The sequence below is a fragment of the Ochotona princeps genome, chromosome 2 (assembly GCF_030435755.1).
Source record: "Ochotona princeps isolate mOchPri1 chromosome 2, mOchPri1.hap1, whole genome shotgun sequence".
In the NCBI taxonomy this organism is placed as follows: Eukaryota; Metazoa; Chordata; class Mammalia; order Lagomorpha; family Ochotonidae; genus Ochotona; species Ochotona princeps.
Window position 1 is genome coordinate 129,838,064 of NC_080833.1, and position 18,531 is coordinate 129,856,594.

The 18,531-nt window shown below is 56.4% G+C and overlaps 1 protein-coding gene across 1 annotated transcript in view; it reads left to right on the plus strand.

Annotated features, from left to right (window-relative positions):
- Positions 1 to 18,531, plus strand: part of LOC131478262 (paired box protein Pax-7-like) — a 44,485-nt gene that overhangs the window by 12,910 nt on the left and 13,044 nt on the right. Inside the window, 1 exon segment of the mRNA XM_058656725.1 lies at positions 8,279 to 8,288. Within this exon segment, the coding sequence (XP_058512708.1) occupies positions 8,279 to 8,288 (10 nt within the window).

Genomic DNA, 18,531 nt, shown 5'->3' on the forward strand with positions numbered 1-18,531 from the left:
ACTGCAGCCTTCTGAGACCAGGGACCCAGTGCTGCATCCGTGGAGAAGCCCTGTCCATGCACTGGTTTCCCCTGCAGAGAGCAAGGCAAGGCGGCTTGCCCGTGTTGGCACCTGGCCTGTTCCAGACCCCTGCCCCGTATGCTCGCCTCTGCTTTTGGTTGAGGCTTACTGCTTGCTTGGCAAATGATTCCTGCAAGGCAACTCAGGGCAGCTGAGGACAAAGGATGCCCTATGTGACATGGATATTTTGAGTATCACGGTCCCAGCAGACTGACTGCTGCATACCAATCCCTGTCCAGGAATGGCAAGCAGGACACTCTCTGAGTGGGGTGGGGCGATGGCAGATGAGTCCAGGATGTGTCAGATGTGTCTGATGGCAGAGATACTGTCCTGTCTTGGAGAGTTTCCAGGGGCAGTTTCAGCACACCCATGGGTGCAGGATCTTACATCAGCACCTGCTTGTAGCAGGCATTCAGGCCCACAATAGTTCTGCACCTGGGGAAGCCCAGTGAGGCTGTGGGACTTGCTGAAGGCCACAGAGTTCATGAGTGGCAGGGATGGGACGCCACCAGCTGGGAGCCACACGGTCTCTGAACCCGCGGCAGGGTAAGAGGGGCCCTAAGTGATGCCCTCACATGCTGGGCACCACGGAGTCCCTATGTGCCTCCTCCTCTCCTCTCTTCTCCTTTGTTCCCGCCCCATTAAGGGATGACACTGCTTCCGTAATAAGCATTTAAAATGAGTATTGCTGGACCAGGGACGAGGAAGGAGGAGGGAGTGAGAGATTTGTAGGCGGGAAGATGGGGAGGGGGATCATGGGGTGTTAAATAGCCCAGAATTTTTAAAAAACTGATGCAAATCATTGGTAGGAGAGAAAATTATGTGCAATTACGTTGTGATATTGGAAGGTTTTTGCCTAGCCCAGGCAACAAGATCTCATTAACAAGCAGAAAATAAGATTGAAATGGTGTGTAAAAGAGCTGAAAAATGAATTTGAATGCTGCGTTTGTCCACAATTACCCCGCCTTCACACATATTTTATTGCAATTTTTTTATTATTCTTAATCTCTGCATTCCTCAAAGCAGATTGGGGACATCCTGGCATTACCGGGGTGTCGGGAGGAGGCGCAGGGGATTTCCTGCCCCCTGAAACGAGACCCCTTGTGCACACATCCTCCAAGACTGGGTTGTGGAAGGATCAGAATTCATTTCTCCGGCTTAGCAGGTTGTAGGAACACAGGGCTTTCACCCTGACCCACGCTCCCCTGCGCCGTGCCCGGTCTTACTTGTTCCTCCCTCCCTGGGTGACTTTCCTTGGCTGTCTGCTTGCTTCCTGCTGCCTTCTTGGGGTCTCCTTTAAGCCCTTCCTTCATCCAGAGGCCTGACTCTCAGGCTTTGCTCTGGAAGTGAGCCTGGAGCAAGAGAACCTGTGAGACACCTACCAGCCAGCAGCATGAAGTCCGGATTCTGGTTCGGCCATGTTGACTGCTTTGCTGTGTGACCCTGGACACTTGCTTAGCCTCTCTGGGCTTCCTTTCCCTTGTCTGAAAATGAGGGTGGTACTCCCTCCTTCTCAGGAGGAGCTACGAGTACCTAGGGAATGTCTGAGTCAAGTGCTTGGGATGCAGCTGGTGCATAATGAATGTACATTCTTTCTATGCCCTCCTCCATCTTGGCCCTGGCCCCTAACTCTGACTCACTTCTCTTCTCCTCTCTGTGGCCCTCTTTGCGCTGCTGGGAAATGTCCCAGTTGGTCTCCTGTCCTGGGGCCATGCAGGCCTCTGCTGCCCGCAGGTAGAGGAAGAGGAGATGTCTTGGTGCAGGTGGAAGCGTAGGAGGAGGATCTCCTCACTGTCCCCACCCTTGGGCTGGACGAGGTGGACATGACTCAGGCTTGAAGGCCATGGCTCTGAGTGACTTTTTCCCAGGGTCAGGAGGAAGCTCACTAAGTGCACGCCCCATACACCCACGCTATCCATTCTCACCATGGCTGGTGGGGTGAGGGTGGGGTGAGGTCAGGGCACATTGGTGGAAGAGGCCAGGTCTGCGTGACTGAGTTTCCTTGGAGCCACGGCTAGGCGGCTGTTCTCTGTGTCTGCCTTCCCCACCCACTTTCACTCTGCCCTGGAAGAGTCCAGCTGCAGAGCCCGCCTTCCTCCCCCACTCCAGCCCTGAACATGGTGCACATCAGAGGATGCGCCTGCCTGGTTCACTCTGGTCTCCAAATCCCTGTCCTTTTGCTCCTGGCCAGGCAGCCCCAGACCACAGCTGAGCTGCCCTTGGCAGTGGTGACTCCGGGAGGTGGCTTTCATCCTGGGCCCTGGGCATCCTCGAGCCCGCCCAGGACAGGGCCTGCCAAGATGCTGCCCTGTCCTGGGCCGCACCGCCTTTGTCCACGCTTCACCTCCCTCGGTGGGAAAGGCTGAGCTATTTCCCCCGGTGGTCCCCAGCAAGCAGAACCAAATGCCGGTGTCCCTCAAGGCTCCAGCTGCAGCCTGCGGGAGAGGCCCAGCCCCTGTGAAAGCCGAGCCCTGTTTATGTATCTGGCTTCCTCACCCCCATTTCCTGGGGGCAGTGCAGAGAGAAACAGCTCTTCCTGGGCAGCATGGCTGGGCTGGGAGCGGGAACTTTCCAGGCCCTGCCCACATCGGGATGTGGGGGTGATATTGGGTGCCTTTGGTCACTGCAGGAGAAAGAGGAGGGCAAGGCTGGCCTTTCCTACTTCCTTATAGGGCCGGGGGGGGGGAGTGGAGGTCTGAGACCCCCTCCCAGTGCCTGAGCAGGAGATGGGGGTCTTGTTAGTGTCTGCCTCTGGACCACCAGGACCTCTGCATCCATTCACCGCACACCTGGGTAAGGTGTTGCAGGAACTCATCTCTGATCTGTCCCTTTGCCTGGGCAGAGTGAAGGCCCAGTTACACAGGCAGGGAGAAGAGCCTGCTTGGCATGGCATGGGACAAGTCTGGAGGTTTCCAAGTCTTAACCACTCTCGGCGTGTGATGACTGATCCTGGTGACATGTAACTCAGGATCTGGCACATAGTAGGCCAGCAGCAGCTGTCAATAAGCTCCAGGGTACCTGGCAGCTCTGTTGAATCCCAGCTGTGTTTTGTCCCGAGAGGATTCACGCCATCTATGGGTTGTTCAGTTTGCACTTGACTGTCAGCATGTGGGAGCCCCTTTAAATTCTCTTAGGAACACAGCACACAGGGCAGCTGGAAAACATGCATGATTGTTTGAGCTCTTGCAAAGTGTATTTTGGCGAAACAGACATCGCCTCACCAAAAGATCTGTTGTAGAAACTACTATGAAGAGTTGAAGGAAGTGCAGAGGGTGTGTGGAGGAGCAGAGGTGTGGCCAGGGAGGACTTCCTGGAGGAGGGGTCCTGAAGGGGAGTCAGAAGCCAGGGATGCTATGGATGCCACAGCAGTCGCTGGTAGAGAGGCATCACAGCAGGACAATCTTGTGGTCCAGGGCTCTAATTCTCCTCAGTCACTTACAGCTGTGTGATCACAAGCAAGCGACGCAAGCTTGTGGACCTGTTTCTTCATCATCAGTGGGGACCTGTTGTATTGACCTTGCACGCAGTGCTGTGAGAAATAGATGAGGCTGAGGAATGCCCAGGACGAGGCCTGGCATACAGCAGGAGCTTAACCCTGTGCCCATTCCCCACCCCCTGCTTCTCCGAGCCCCGAACAAAAGATGGGTCATTGAAACCTTGCTGGGTTTCACTGTGTTTCTGAACCTGGAGGTCAGGGCTAGTCCCTGGAGTGGGAAACCAGGAGACCTGAGCTCCCTGGGGCGCTGCCTGTCCCTGCTCTGTGCCATCTCAGTAGCTGCCTGCCTGTGTGGGGGTTCAGTCTCCCATCTGTGCAGTACAGAGATGGCCTGGGAGCAGAGCGCCACTGGTCCCAGTTGCTCACAGTCTGTGGGGCCTGTGCCAACACAGGAGCCCCAGCCTCTCGGCTGCGTGGGCAGGGCCCAGGCCTCTCAGGCTCTTGTCCTGCTGCACCCCATCCCCTGCCTCCTGGGGGCCCCTCCCTGGCAGGCCTGGGGCTTAATGGTGGCAAAGCTGCCTGCCTCCCTGGGAAAGAATTCAAATCTCAGATTTGTTCTTTCTGATTAGCACGAGGGCTCCAAACGAAACAGGCCCTGCAGATAGAGGGAAAGCAAATGGGGGAGATTAGCAATTAATACTGTGGGCAGACTCGGAGCTACACGGGCCCATCCCTGGGGTCCCTGATTGGGCAGGGGGAGGGGAGGCTGCTGGGATGGCCAAGAAAGTGGACGTAGGAGGCCAGGCAAGACCCCAAGTAGGAACATCATGGATGAGTTGCAGGCTCTGTCTCCAGCAGCCCTCTGCACCTGCTACTCCCTTGGCCTGGGGTACTTCCTCCCCACTGGCCATTGTCTTGAACCCAGTCCTACTTGGGTCCATTTCCTCGACCCCTCTCCCTCCCCCCTCATGGTGAGTTAGCTAAGCTTTCCCCTGTATATTTGGTCATGTTTTCTATCAAAAGTACCTGTCAAATACCACTAAGTAATGATAATAATAACGAGGTTCAGTCTCCTTGAGCCCAGGACGCTGCCTGGATTAGTTTCCTCATTCTCCAAACATTCGTTGGGGAGGAATTATTTCCGTCTCTCCATGAGGGGTGAGGGCAGAGGCACTGGCTAGTTTACATAATCCATCCCGGGTCAGTGGCTGACAGGCTGTAGGGCCTAGACTTGAGCCCGGCTTGTCTGGCTCAGGAGACCATACTGTCAGCTGGTGTGAGCTCCACTTCCCAGTGCTGGAGAAATTTCTAAGGGCCAGGAACTTGACCTTTAAGTTTGACCATATGCATGACTTGTAAGAAGCTGGGGTGCAAGGTCATGGAGTGGGTGGTGGTGGGAGTGGTTTCTAACACGGTCCCTCCCTGCCTGTGTGACTCCAAACAAGAGTTCCCCTGCCTCAGGCACCTTCCAATGCCCCACCCCGCCGCATAAAGCCAAGCTGATGGCAGCTGCTAGCACACAGAGCTGGACCGGGCAGTGGGTGTGTTTGTTTGGATGCAGAGTGTGTGCACACACATACAAGCACGTGGAGCAGCCCAGGCACCAAGGGAGGCAGCTCCTTGCAGACAGCGATGCCATGAGGCTCAGGCAGGGACTGGGATGGGCCCAAGGCCATGGTGAGGTGGTGCAGGACCAGGGCCGGGGCCTCCTGAGGCAGCGTCCTCCAGCCCCATTCCCCTCAGCCTGGTGTCTGGCCTGCAACCTTGAGCATCTGTAGCGCCCCTTCCTGTTTCCCTCTCCAGGTTCTAGTCCTGCTCCACCTGAATCCCCGTGGTGGTGCTTCTCCCTCAGGGTCCTCTCCCAGATGTGCCCCTACTCCTCTGTCAGCAGGCACAGGTGTGTGAGTCACCCCCGGGGGGGGGGGGGCTCTGCCCAGGCCATTAGCAGCTGCTGAGATGAGTCCCCTGGGAGATCTGGGCTGGTCTCCCTCGGGGCATGGTTGGGGACCTTTCCTGGGGGCAGGCCTTAGTGCCAGCGTCCATTTCATTCTTGCCAAAACTTTCCCTGGGGCTCACTGATGGGTCTGTTTTGTACCCTGCCCCTTCCTTCTTGTTTCTCTTCCTCTCGCTCTTCCCCTGGACCCACCTTCTCCTACACCTTCACTCCTATACAACCCCCCACCCCAGTTCCCTACTCTCAGTCTTATCCTCACTTCCTGCCTGCTCTCTGCAAGCCCTTCTGTTTCCTCCTCCTTCTTCTCCTTTCCCCTTTTCCCTCCTAGGCGCCCAGCTCTCCCACTTGGCCCTGTGTGTGTTGCTAGGCTGCTGCGGGCACCGGGCTGGGGCCAGGGCTGGGGCCTGGCAGGGAGTGTGGGGGAGGCTTCGTGGTCCCCCTCCACGCGCTCCGCTGCTGCTGCCACTGCCGCGCCTTTGATCCATGGCCCGAGGCCTCCTGACAGTGGAAAATGCAGGGAGACAAAACCACTCAGTTAAAGTGATTCCCAACAACTGTGTCCCCGAGATAAGGATGCCCTTGGCTTGGTGGCCGCTTGATTCCCCGCGGCCCAGGCTTGGCGTCCCCGCGCCAGGCTGGGCCACAGCCGGGTTTGCATGAGCTCCGTGGCTGCCTTGCTAGCGCAGGGGCTCATATCCACTCCCCGTGCTTTCCATATACCCCTCGGGCCCTGAACCTTCTCACCCCACCCTGCCCTCTCAGCTTCTGGTTCCTTCTTCCAAGACCCTCAAGCCTAGGCAGCCACATCCCCTGTTCTCCCCCTCTCTCCCGCTTCGCCCCCCCCCCCCGGGGGCTGTCAGGTCTCAACTTCTCAGATCTGGTTCTCCCTGTACACAAGGCAAGGGCCAGGTGCCTGTGGATCTAGCCTGGCGCCTAGAAGGGCTATCTCGCCACTGTGGGCATGTCTTGGTACCTCCCAGCATCCATTCTGTTCCCTGGGCAGGTACACTGAGGGCACCAGGTGTTCTCTACCTGGCCCTTGGTCTCAAGAACCTTGCAGTATGTTTGACCATGGCTATGTACCCTGAGTTGGGCGATTTATGCAGAGGAGAGGCTATCTCCTGGAAGGGTGTGTGGCCCCCAGTCCCTGGTCACCATGGTTGGGTGGGGTTCCTGGCGGCTTTCCCCCTGACCCCTCCATCCTTGATAAGCTGGGGTTTAGTGTGACACTGGGTGGCTGGCAGACCTGTGTATGCAAAGTGATCCCAAAAGGAAGTTCAACTCAACCTCTGAGCTCTGGGTGTGCTGTTGGGGACAGAGAGAGTCAGTGGGTGTGTTGGGGAGACTAGCATGGGCACAGTGCAGCCCATGATGAGGCAGGGCTGTCCACAGCCACAACTGGCACAAAAGGGACAACCCTGACAGTCAGGGAATGCCTCTGGTGGTGGCACCAGGCCGGAGGCTGCTGGAAGCACACTGCTGGTCGCCCCATCCAGGTTCCAGGAGCGTGCATTCTTCACAGGGCAGGACAGTCAGAGCTCGCACTTCCCAAACCTTGCGTCAGAATTATCCAGAATGCCTATTGGCCTCAGTTCCCAGGCTGCACCCTGATGAGGGGTGTGTGTGCTTCAAAGCCTGGTGTGGTAGAAGCACTGTGTTAGCCAGTTCTGAGCTGGTCACCCCCGCCCCCCGTCCACCCCAGGGGAAAGCTGGAGGCCATCTGGACTGCCCCCTTTCCCGCCTCAGCTTTTTGATGCCCTGGGATCCTGGTGTACCCCACTGGCACCAGACCTGTTCTTTAGAAAGCAAGCTCTAAACTGGGCAAGATCTGTTTTTGGTGACCAGGGACCTCCCCAGCAGTTGCGAAGCCAGATATTCCTGCAGAAATGATGCCTGCTTCGTGTCCCACGCTTCCGCAGCTCTGAAGATGGAGGGGGTGGGCAGCAAGACCTTGCTGAGGGAGGGATGGCTGTGGCAATGGCCTGGCTGCATAAAGAGCGGATGGACACCATTTTCTCGCCTCAGCCCCTGCTGTGTGTGCATGGAGCCCCGGGAGTAGGTTCAAACAGCATGAGTCAGGCAGCCAGCACAGAAGGATAGGGACTGGGGAGGAGTGTATGTGACCCCAGGGGGGAGTCGCTCCTGGCTCTGCTCTTGTTCCTGTCCCCCTGTGCCACTGAATGCCACTGTGGGGCCAGCAGAGAATGTGCGGACTTGAAGTGTGGCGCCCTGGGGACTGCCGGGTGGAGCTGGCCCTAAGCCTGATAAATGCGAACCTCTCACCAGACCCTGGCTGTCTGACCTGCGGCATCAGAAGATGACAGTCCCATGACGACCCTGACTCTTTGTGACCCATGTCACAAAGAGGACGTGTCCAGGCTGAAAGTGAGACATGTAGCCTGGAGCAGAAACGCCTGAGCACTCCCATTCCCTCAGGAGCTCCCTCTCCATCTTGGTTGGAGATCATCCCCCCACCCCCTGTCCCTGGCAACCCTTCCTGAGTCCCTGGTGTGCTGACCCTGAGTCCAGACCCTCTCTTGGACTCTGGGGTGAAGCAGCTTTTTCTCTTGGTGGGTGGAAAGGGGACATTCTCTTCTCTGACCCCAGATAGCAGGCCTGTGTCCACTGCCATCAGCTGGGAACCCTGTGGTTGGTGAAGGCAGCATCGTTGCTCCTACTCACTGTTTCACCCCCACTTGGAGACCTTCTGCAGGCTCAGAGAAATAGCACTCAGGGTGAGCAGCCAGGGGTAGCAGCCAGGATCTCGGGCCCTTGCCCCCTTTCAGGCTAGACCCTGGCGTTGCGGGTCAGCTCTAATCTTTCCGGAGATCCCCCTGTGTGTGTGTTTCTGTGTGTGTGTGCTCCATTTTGAAAGCACCAACTGAGGTGCAGCTCTCATGCCCTGTCTATCTGCCCCCTCCCACATGTCCCCATGAGTTCGTTGCTGTGACTCGGGCGGGGGGGGGTTAGACAGCAGGAGATGGAGACAGGAAGGGGTCCCAGAGACCAGGAGGCAGGGGAGCCAGGGAACCTGGCCAGGGGCTCCCCAGCCAGGCTCTTTCCAATGCTGATGAGCAGATGGGTGAGATAGGGGTCCAGTGCCCTGACATCGAGGCTCAGCCCTGCCCTGGGCTGAAGAACAGAGAAATCAGGGAACAGGAAATCAGAAGGGACCAAGGACAGAAACAGGAACAGGATGATAATAAGGAGAGATACAGTCGGCGAGGAGGGTGGGCAGAGGCTCCCAGGAGTGTAGGCTGGAGAGGGAGACCCCTGAGCTGCTGGGCAGGTGCAGCGAGGGAATGTGAGGCCCCACACAGGGAGGCCAGCCCTGTCTCTGCAGCCAGAGGACCCAGATTGAAAGATTCCAGCTCTGTGGGGGTCCTGGCTGCGTGGCCCCAGTCATCTGGCAGGCCCCCTTCTCTCCACATCCCCTCCAGCCTCTTTTCCCCGGAGTCCTTGTGTCTCTGGTAGGGCCCTTTCCCCAGGCGCAGGGGTTGAACCTCCACTGCCCTGCCCCCCAGTGTGTTGGTGGTTGGTCCCAGAGCCTGGGGTGAGAAGTCCTGTCCTTTAGCCAAGTGTTTCTGTTTAGTCCTGGATGCCACTCTGACAGGTGTACCCTGTGATTAATGTCCCCAGTTCCCTGCCCTCCCACTCCTGGGACCCATCCTTCCTCCTGGAGCCAGGGCTGCCGTGTGAGTGGGTGGTGGCAGGGCAGCACAGGGGTGCAGGATCCCCTCCTGGCCTGTCTTTTCCCCTGTAGACCCCCTCCTCTGGCCACTGGAAGCTGAGAGCAGAGCTGTTTCAAAGCAGGGTTGGAGGCTGAGACTGAGCATCCTGGCAGCTCCTGCCTTCCGGCCCTATCATGGTGTTGGTGACCCTGTGATGGTGACAGCCCAGTCTTGGGTGTTCTGGGGCAGAGCAGGGAGGCTTCAGGGGTGTCCCGGGAGCCCCTAGAGCTGTGATGAGGGCATTGCTGAAGACATGCCTTGGGTTCGAACTTGGGTTCTGCAGTGAGACCAGAGCACAATCAAGCTGAGGGGCCTGGCTGGACGCCTGAGACCATGGTTGGAGTTAGATCTGTCACATGGAATTGGAGAGTATTAAATGCTCTCTGGGTGTTCCTCTATGAGATGCAGCGGACAGCAGTACCCACTTGCCATGTTTTCATGGGCTGCATGGCTTGGAACAGCAGCGGGCATGGAGCTGGCCTTGAAGAAACACGGGTAGGGGACTGCAGACAGCTTGCATCTGGAAGCGTGGCCGGCTCTAGGACCCTCCAGTGAGGCTGGGGCTGTGTGTATGGGACAGGGACAGGTAAACTGTCAGCACTGCGTTCTTTGCTGTTGCCGGCGCCAGCCCCAGCAGAAAGCCGCTGTCTCCTCCCGCATCTTTCCTGGGCACGGGAGGATGGAAACACAACAGCATCTCCACGTGGCGTCCTCAGCCTCTTGTTTGTTTGGTGCGTTGGCGCCATGGGAAAGGTTTTGTTAATTTTGTCGCTGCCTTTATCAAGTGGGGAATTCACAGGCGCTGTATCCTCGATAAGTGGATTAGTCAGTGAGCTAAACAAGAAGGTGTGGAACGCAGGGGCTGTTCCAGAGAAGATATTTGTTTTGCAAAGAATGGCACCCGTGTTCTCTGCCCCGTGTGGGCCAGGCAGGCAGGGCAGCTGCTGAGGGGGTTCACGGGATTTCAAAGAGCTGGAGGAACCCACCCTCAGGGCAGCCCATGGGCAACAGCCTCCCCAACCCCTGGGGCTGAGCCCTTGGGTCCTCCAGGATGGGACTGGGACCCTGAGTCAAGCCTGGCTGCAGTACACAGGTCCTTTTGATGGTATCACCTCCCTCACCCAGCTGCCTCTGCTTTATCCCTTCCCTCTTTTCCTTCCTTTTTGTTGCCTTTCTCCCCCTATCCCCCACCCCACTGGGGCGCCTTTTCACTTTGGGGAATTCATGGTCTGATTGAACATAACTCACTGATTTCATAGACCCCCATACAAGGCAGTGAGAGGTGAGAAACGACATCTCCATCTGTCACCTTCGATGGGATGCTCTCTAAGGCATGGCCGGCAGGTGCACCTTAACGCTTCTCAAAACTTCTTCAAAGCCCCCCTGGTAATCGTTGAGCCTAGAGGTGGGATGAACACTGGCTCCTGCATTTCCTTCGAGGTGCGTATAGATCTTGCATTCCTTGCCATGGTGGAGCCATCTCTGCTGGCCAATCATAATAGGATGAATTTGTGCCTTGTTTAATCTGCAACTTTGCAGGCCCCAAACTGGTTGCTAAGAATGCAGAGGAAAGCTGAGACAACCAGGGCATCCTGAGTCTGTGAGATGAGAAGGTGAAGCAGCGATGGAAACAGCAGGCTGAAGACTTGGGTCTCAAGGAGAGTTGCTATTTGGAAAGCAAGGCTGGAAGGAGCCACAGGGTGCCCGGGAAGAGATGAGGGTAGACACATGGCTTTCAGAAGCTTTGCTCTGCAGAACCCAAGGTGGAGCAAGGTGCACAGGGAAGGAGGGGAGGGGAGGGCTGGGAGGATGCTTGGTCCAGATTGGCATAACTGGGGGGAGGAACCACATAGTTTCCTTTCCCTTCTTTTTAAACTAGGAGCACTAAGGATCTTGAGGTCCCTGCCCTGTGCTGCAGTGGGAACCTGGAGGGGAGGGGAGCAGTGGAGTAGAGACCCCGAGCAGGAGAGAGAAAAATGGAACAGAGCTGCCCGGGTCCCCAGCTGGTCCTTAGCCGTGCCTGTCCTCCCCAAGCTGCCTCCAGCTGAGTGTGATTTTGCTATTTATTTACATGTAATTATTGCTATGAGGTGCAGATATTAACGCTGTCAAGAGCAATTTGCTCTGACATTTTTCACTCACTCAGCACCCCTGCCACTCTCGACAGGGCCCAGGGCTCTCCCGGATCAGGCCGCTGCACGCTCGGCGGCCCGGCCGGGGAAGCACCCAGTCGGTAAGGAGTGGCATCAGAAAGCTCCTGGGCTCTTCTGCAAAGTCATTAAAGTGCGAAATTGAATTTGGTCTGGGAGCGGGCTGGCTGGGCCCTGCTCCTCCAGCCCAGGCTGGCTCAAGGCCTGTCTGCTCTGCCTGCCATGGAGCAGACTGGGCAGGGGCGCAGGGTCCTGTGGTTGAGGCTGGCAGAGGGCAGTGAGGCAACTGATGCTGATGGTGGAGGACCATTGTCAGAAAGTTGGGATCCACAGTGCCAACCCTAGGGGTGATCCCAGCATGGCTGTGGCTCAAGGAGTGGGAGTACAGTTCAAAGCCTGTCCGCTCCATTCCCTGGTCTCCTCTCTAGGAGGCACAGCATGGCACCTGGTCGCTGAGGTGCTTGGGTGGAGCCAGTCAAGCTGCTTAGGCCTCCTGTACAGGGTGGGCAGCACCTGAGCCGGCCCCACACTCAGGGAGACAGGTTTGGATGGACGCCTCTGAGTCTCAGCCCCATCACTTAGTGCTGCTGCAGATAGAGCACATTCTGCAGCTTCCTAAAGCCTCAGCTTCCCAAGCTGTGCAATGGAACATTTTTCATCATAACCATATTCTTTGACTCCAAGCCAGTTTGGTGCTGGTACTTTCTTGAGTTTTTGTCAGAAGGTGTGGGTTGAAGTTTTTGCCCAGCTTCCTGTCACCCGGTCAGCACCAGGTACGGAGGCCCAGAGCAGTCCAGTTTCAGAAATACGGGCACGTGTGTCCTTGAACCGTGCCCTTCAGACATGGTGTTGGTGCTGCCTGCACACAGCAGGCTGTGATTCTCACTCCATGCAAGCATCCCAGGTGCCAGGGGCCATTTCATGCCTGCAGAAACCAAGGCCCGGGCCGGCATTTGTTCATGTCACTGGCTGATTGTGCAGAGTGGGCAGGCAGCGTCTGGGCATCACGGCCAGGAGGCCCTAACGCATTGTGATCAGTGCCGGCTTATGTGCCCAGGTACTAATGAGGCCTCGCTGCCACCACTCAGCTCCTGCCATGGGTAATCTGCATCCCCATCTCAGACAATTACCAGCAGAGACCCCCCACCCCCACCCCACCCCGGGTAGGGGGGCTGTGAGCCCTGGCCTCCCAGTCCTCCTTCCTTCCAACCTGGGCTGGGGCCAGAGTCAGGAAGTCCCCCTCCCCTTCCTTCCCGAGGCTCAGCCAATTAGGCCCCTGACACCTGGAGCCGCTGACAAACTGTTTTTGTCACTTGCTCTCTGTCTTTCATTAGGACTGCATAGGAGGGGCAGAGGGAGAAGGCGCGGGAGACGGGCTCTTTCATGCTTAGTAAGGCAAGATACATTAATTACAAAATGGCCATTTGCCGCTTGAAAGTGTGCTAATTAAATTTATGCAATCATTATCTTTAAATAGTCATATCTTTCCCGGCGATTGGCCCCTGCCTTCCCCAGCCCCGCCACTGCTCTAGTCGCTCTAATCCCTGGCCGGCGTTTATCGCACCATCAGAGATGGGCTCTGAATTCCCCCTGCGTCCCACCAGCTCCAGCACCCGTCAGGGGCCCGGAATCCTTGGATCCATCCTGGCATGGTCGTCTTAAGGCTGGAGCCAACATCAGAATCTCCCCCGGGGGGTGGGGGAGCTCAGATGTTTCTAGATGTTTCTGGATATTCAAAGATTGATGTCTTGGAGACCAAACATTGGAAGCATTCTGTCCACCCGCCTTCCCCACCTGCAGACAGCCTTTAACCTAAAGGCACGGAGGCCCCAAGGGTGGGGGGCTCCTTGAAGTCCATTGGGTTGCAGAATTGGGGAGGGTTTATGAGCAGGCAAGGCCCTGTGTGCCGCTATTCAGATAGATTCACTCATCTATGTATTTGCTCACTCATTCATTCATTTTTTTCACACGTTCATGAATCTGCTCACTTAGAATGTTTGCCAGGCACCTGCTAGTTGTCAGGCATGGGGTATAAAGTGAGGATCTGCCCCCAGGCACTTCCTGGGGTGGTGTGTGTGTGTGTGTGTGCTCGCGCACACAAGTTTGTCTTGGCAGGCAGTGGCGCAGCATCAGGCCCAATCTGTATGAGCCAGAGGCTGGGCTGCGCCGTTCTCCTGGACCAGCTGCAAGTGCAGGGATGGGATGTGTCTGCACTCAGCTCAGCCAGGTCTTTCCCTCCACCCACCAGGAGGCTCACACCCAGACCTCTGGTGCACACCCACACATGGTCCATCCTTGCCCCTTCACCCACACAGAGCTTGCCCCTGGAGTCTCCTCCTGAGAGGAAGATGGGGAACCCTATGCTGGTTGGAGATGGTGGTTGGGGACCTGAGCTGAGGGCCTGGACCCATCCCTGCAGAGTGCCACCTGGGAGAACATGTATGGGACATGTGTGCCCCATGTGTGTGCTGTGCTTAGTCCCCTACACACATTCAGTCATCCGCAGACTGACACATGCACACACAGATCACCCACACCTAGGCAGTGCTCAGCAGTGGTGTGCCTAACCCTTCCTAGGCATGCGCAGAACTCCCCTCCACAGATACCCATATAGCACTCCCACGTGCCCATGCATACACACACCATGTTCCTTACACATGTGAAGAGTTAATGCACACACACACAGTGAGTTACTGAATGAACTGTCCGTGGTAAATGAAGACCACTACTGGATGCAGGGGTGACTCTGGATGAACCCCTAAACCTCAGTTCCCTCATTCAAATACCGGGGTGACTGGTTCCTGGAGTGGTGGTGAGGCCTAGGGCCGCGGGCTGTCAACTATCAGGGGACAGCAGCAGCCAGGCTGGAGCTGGTTTGGCGGGAGTGGTAAAAAAGGAAGGGAGTTGGAGCTTGCTGGCCAGATGGACTGGTGCAAGCAGTGTAGGGGTGGAGGGTTGTGGGGAGGGTTGGGGGTGAGCGGAGCTGGCAGGTGAGGGGCTGGGGACTGGAGCCCTGCAGGAAATCTTTTTTTTTATTAATTATTGTGCATTATGTGACAGTTTCATAGGCTCTGGGAATCCCCCCACCCTTCCCCCTCCCCTCCCCCCTGGTGGATTCCTCCACCTTGATGCAGTATTACAGTTCAAATTCAATCAAGATTCTTTCCTTGCAAACATATACCAAGCACAGAGTCCAGCTACTTATTGTCCAGATGGGTTGAACAGTTTCTTGGGGAGACCATTTCTGGTCCGAAGTTAGAGCTGGTAGAATATCATCCCAGTCAATTAAGAGTCCCAATATAACATCAACAGCAATTTGCAATATTATGGAATTGACATGGCTTTGAGTAACCAGTACGTTAAAAATAAATTAAAAAAAAAAAAAAAAAACAAGTCCTAACCACAACCTATGATTGGCTCATTGACATTTCAATTTTAGTTTATATACAGGACCGGCTGCTATATACCTTAAAATGGCTATAAGGTACCATCTTGTTTGGAAGCTCCCAGTCAGCACCCGAAGCCCATTACTGCTGTCCGCAGGGGGAAGGCAGAGGGGAGGGGGCCCAGATCCTCTTAGTGGAGAATTGAGAGGCAGGGAGTGGTGGTGGCCACTGCCTGGCTGTGAGATTTCTCCACTTGCACTAATCTCAGCATGGAGCTGGGATAGGCAGTGGGACTTGTGTGTGTGTGTGTGTGTGTGTGTAAAGGAGGGTGTGGAGAGTGTATTGGGGCTGCAGGAGGGTAGACTAGGTAGGCAGGTAAGTTATGGCACTGTGAGGCTGTCATGTCTGTGCCTGCGTGTGGAGGCGTGGGTCCTGGTGGCACATGGGGATGGAGAGGGGTGCTCTGCAGCTCGGCAGGTGCTGTCTTTGCTGTGTGCTCCTGCCAGCTCGTGTACGTGTCTCTGTGCCTGTCATGGCTCTTACAGGTGTGCATACTCATGGTGTGAGCATGACAACAGTGACGATTTGAAAACAGAGATTTTGAAAATTGTCTGCAGTTGGAATCTCTGGGGAGTCTTTTTCCCCCCTGGGGTTCTTAAGTCAGCTCTGGCAAGTGGATGCCGAGAACCAGGACCAACGCAGACAGCAGACGGGTCCTAGCTCTTTGTAATGATGCAGTAAGAATCACTCAGGGTGGGGTCCTGGGCACCCAGGTGGACTCTAGGCCCCAGGCCTATAGGGGCTGGGTGGTGACCCAGGCCACCTTGGCTGACTCCCATGCTTGGAGACTGCCCCTCTCCCAAAGATCAAGGGAATGGATAAGCTATACCTGCCACCTGCAGGCAAGAGCATCCTTGGACCCCCAGCTGGGGCCTAGGGCAGGAGGGCATTGTGGGCTTATACTGCCCTCAGTCTTTTGTCACTAACTCAGTGTCTGACTGTTCCCACAAGTTGTCTCCCCAATTTCACATGTGTATCAGGTATGCTTACATGTTTGTGACTGTCTCTGTGTGTAGGTGTGTGCATAGTGAGTTTCAAGCATAGTTGGGGTGCAGATATAAGGGTGATAGGGACCCTCGATGGGGGTATCAAGACAACACTACCTGCTCACCTGGTAGGAGGCATGGTGCATGTGTTGCACTTGGCTCAGGCTGCTCTGTGCCCACGTGGCATGGAGCGGGGATGTTCTTGGCCCTTGGGCTGGGAGAGGTCCTAGACTTACCAGCAGGATCTGCATTCCTGGTGGCTCCCTTTGTAGAGTAGGGGAGCAAGTTGGGAGCAATGTGGGCTTATGTTCCGGGTAGTTCTTCGTTCAGAAGCACCCATTGGGTGCCATCTCCCCCTGGGGAAAGAGGAAGAGAGAGATGGTCCCTGACTGAAGGAGACCCCAGAGCTTGTTTACCAGGGACCAGGCCAGGACCTTGAGCCCCTTCGCCTCTCCCCCTCCTCCATCCCTCTAAATCGGGTGGGCAGGGGAGGGGAGACGTGGCATTGATCGGGAACAAATGTGGCACCGACACTGTGTTAACATTCTATGCGCATCTGCTCATTTAGCCCTTATAGTAAGGTTATAGGTGGCTACAGCGAGAATCATTCCCATCATGCAGATGAGAAAACTGAGGCACAGGGATTCCAGTAATTGTTCAGGGTCCCAGCTGGTCAATGGCAGAACACAGATGCCAACACGAGACATCCCCACTCCCCATCTGTACTGCATGGCCCAGTGTCCTCTGCTGTGTCTCTTTGAACCTCAGAGTAAACCCTTCTCCACTCCCCCCAATGCTAGGCAGTGTCGGGATGGGAGCCCGACCTGCAGCTGATCCTGACATCCCTGATCTCATTATTTCAGGCCCTGTTCCCAGAGAGGTCCCGCCATCCTGACCTCGTGGCCTCCAGCCCCTGCACCCCCGCTCCCCATCCCACTCTGCACCCCGCTGCGACCCCCGCCCACCTGGCCCCTGCCACGGAGCCCCGGTGATGGTGATCGCCTCTTCTAATTGCTGCCGTGCTCCCAGAGCTGCGCTCAGTTATCACAGAGGGTGCAGATCCCGCAGCTCAGCCGCCTGGGTCCCAGGACTTCAGGGCCAGCTCAGGAACAGAGGAAATTAATTACATTTCTCGATCCCCTTCTTTTAAAGTAGGGAAGTGCGCAGGCAAGCAGGGGCTGTGCAAGGGGGCTCCACCCCTGAAACCTGCTAGCCTCTCCCCAGCTGCGGGCAGAAGGGAGGGTGGGGCCCACGCTCCTCAATGATTTAGTCTGGTTGAGGCTGGGACTGATTTGGGGCAGAGCGGGAGGAAGGGGTTGGGGGCTGGGTGAGGGGGTGGGTGGAGGAAAGGAGAGGAAGGGATGGCTGTCAGTCAGCTTGACAGACAGGCCTGAGATTTGCCTTCAGATAAAACCTTACAGATGTGGAGGTCGGTATTGATTTTGAGCTAGTAACCGTAACGTAGCAAGAAGTAATACATTAGTGAGAGCAAGGTCACAGGGAACACAGCAGACCCACTTGGGGAGAGGCCGGAGCATTCTTGAGGGGGGTGGCTGACCACAACAGACCAGGACTTCCTCAAGTTCAAAAGTTTGCGGGCCCCAGACCTCAACTGGGCCCCTTCCCGTGGCCAAAAGCTTCCTGCATCTGCAGGCAGAGAGACCCCGAGAAGGGCTGAATGTGGGTGCCTAGCTGGGGCCTGCGGGGCTGGGCCGGCCTTTGGCAGCCTGTGGTGGGGTGGGGTGGGGTGGGGTGGGGTGGGGCTCTAGGACGCCTGGGCGACCTCATCACACCTGTGTGATGCCAGATGAGCCTGTGCCTCAGTCTCTGGTGGTGGCTGTCCCGGTTGCTGGTGGCACTCTGGCTGGAGACCGGAGGGTGGGGAGAAAGCCAGCTGCTGTGTCCTCAGGCCTCCAGGGACTTGAACACCTCATGGCCTAGGTCACACATCTTCATTCATGCCGACCCAGATGTGGAGCTGATTGGGTGTTCCAGGACAAAGCCCATGGAACAAATCCCATTCTAGGAGGTGCTCCCTGGACCTGAGCTCTTCAGGAACTGGCCTGTGGTGGCCAGGACCAAGGTCTCCAGAGCTTGAACAGAGGACTGTGGGAGGCCTGCAGCACCCAGGATTTTGGTCTGAACCTTGACCTTCTGCTTCCCCTCTCAGGGCCTTTGCACTTGCTGATTGGCCTGCCTGGAAACTTGTGGCTGGTTCTTTGTAGTCCTGCTGAACGTCTCCTCTCCCTTGCCCAACTCCCCCTCCAACACCCCATTCCACATCCCCTTACTTTTCCTCCCTAGTATTTTTCAGGATCAGAAATGGCCATTTATTTGTAGAGCTTCCTGCTCTAGGAGGATGTGCAATTGGGCTCGCTCATTGCTGTATCCTCTGTGACCAGTTCAATGGTGCATCAAACCTGCTCACAAACACCTGTTTCATGAATATGCGTGAAGGTGGCAGAGCTTTCTTAAGCTCACTGTCCCTGGCAGACACAGCACAGGTCGTGAGGCTGCAGCTGTGGCTGAAACCCAGCTCCACGCTGCCATTAGAGAACTCAAGGTCCGGCCCTGTCCTTGGCCTGGTGCAAGTGACCCTCCGTGCAGTGTTTGTTGAATGAGTATGCATGAGAGTGCAGGAGGCAGCATGTGGCTTGGTGCAGCTCAGATGCAGTGCAGAGGAGGGAGGTGGAGCTGGAGGTAGGAGGCCAGAGGTTGGGGTAGGAGGCCAAGGGCAGACTACATCAAATCCTCGTGGAAGGTTCTGA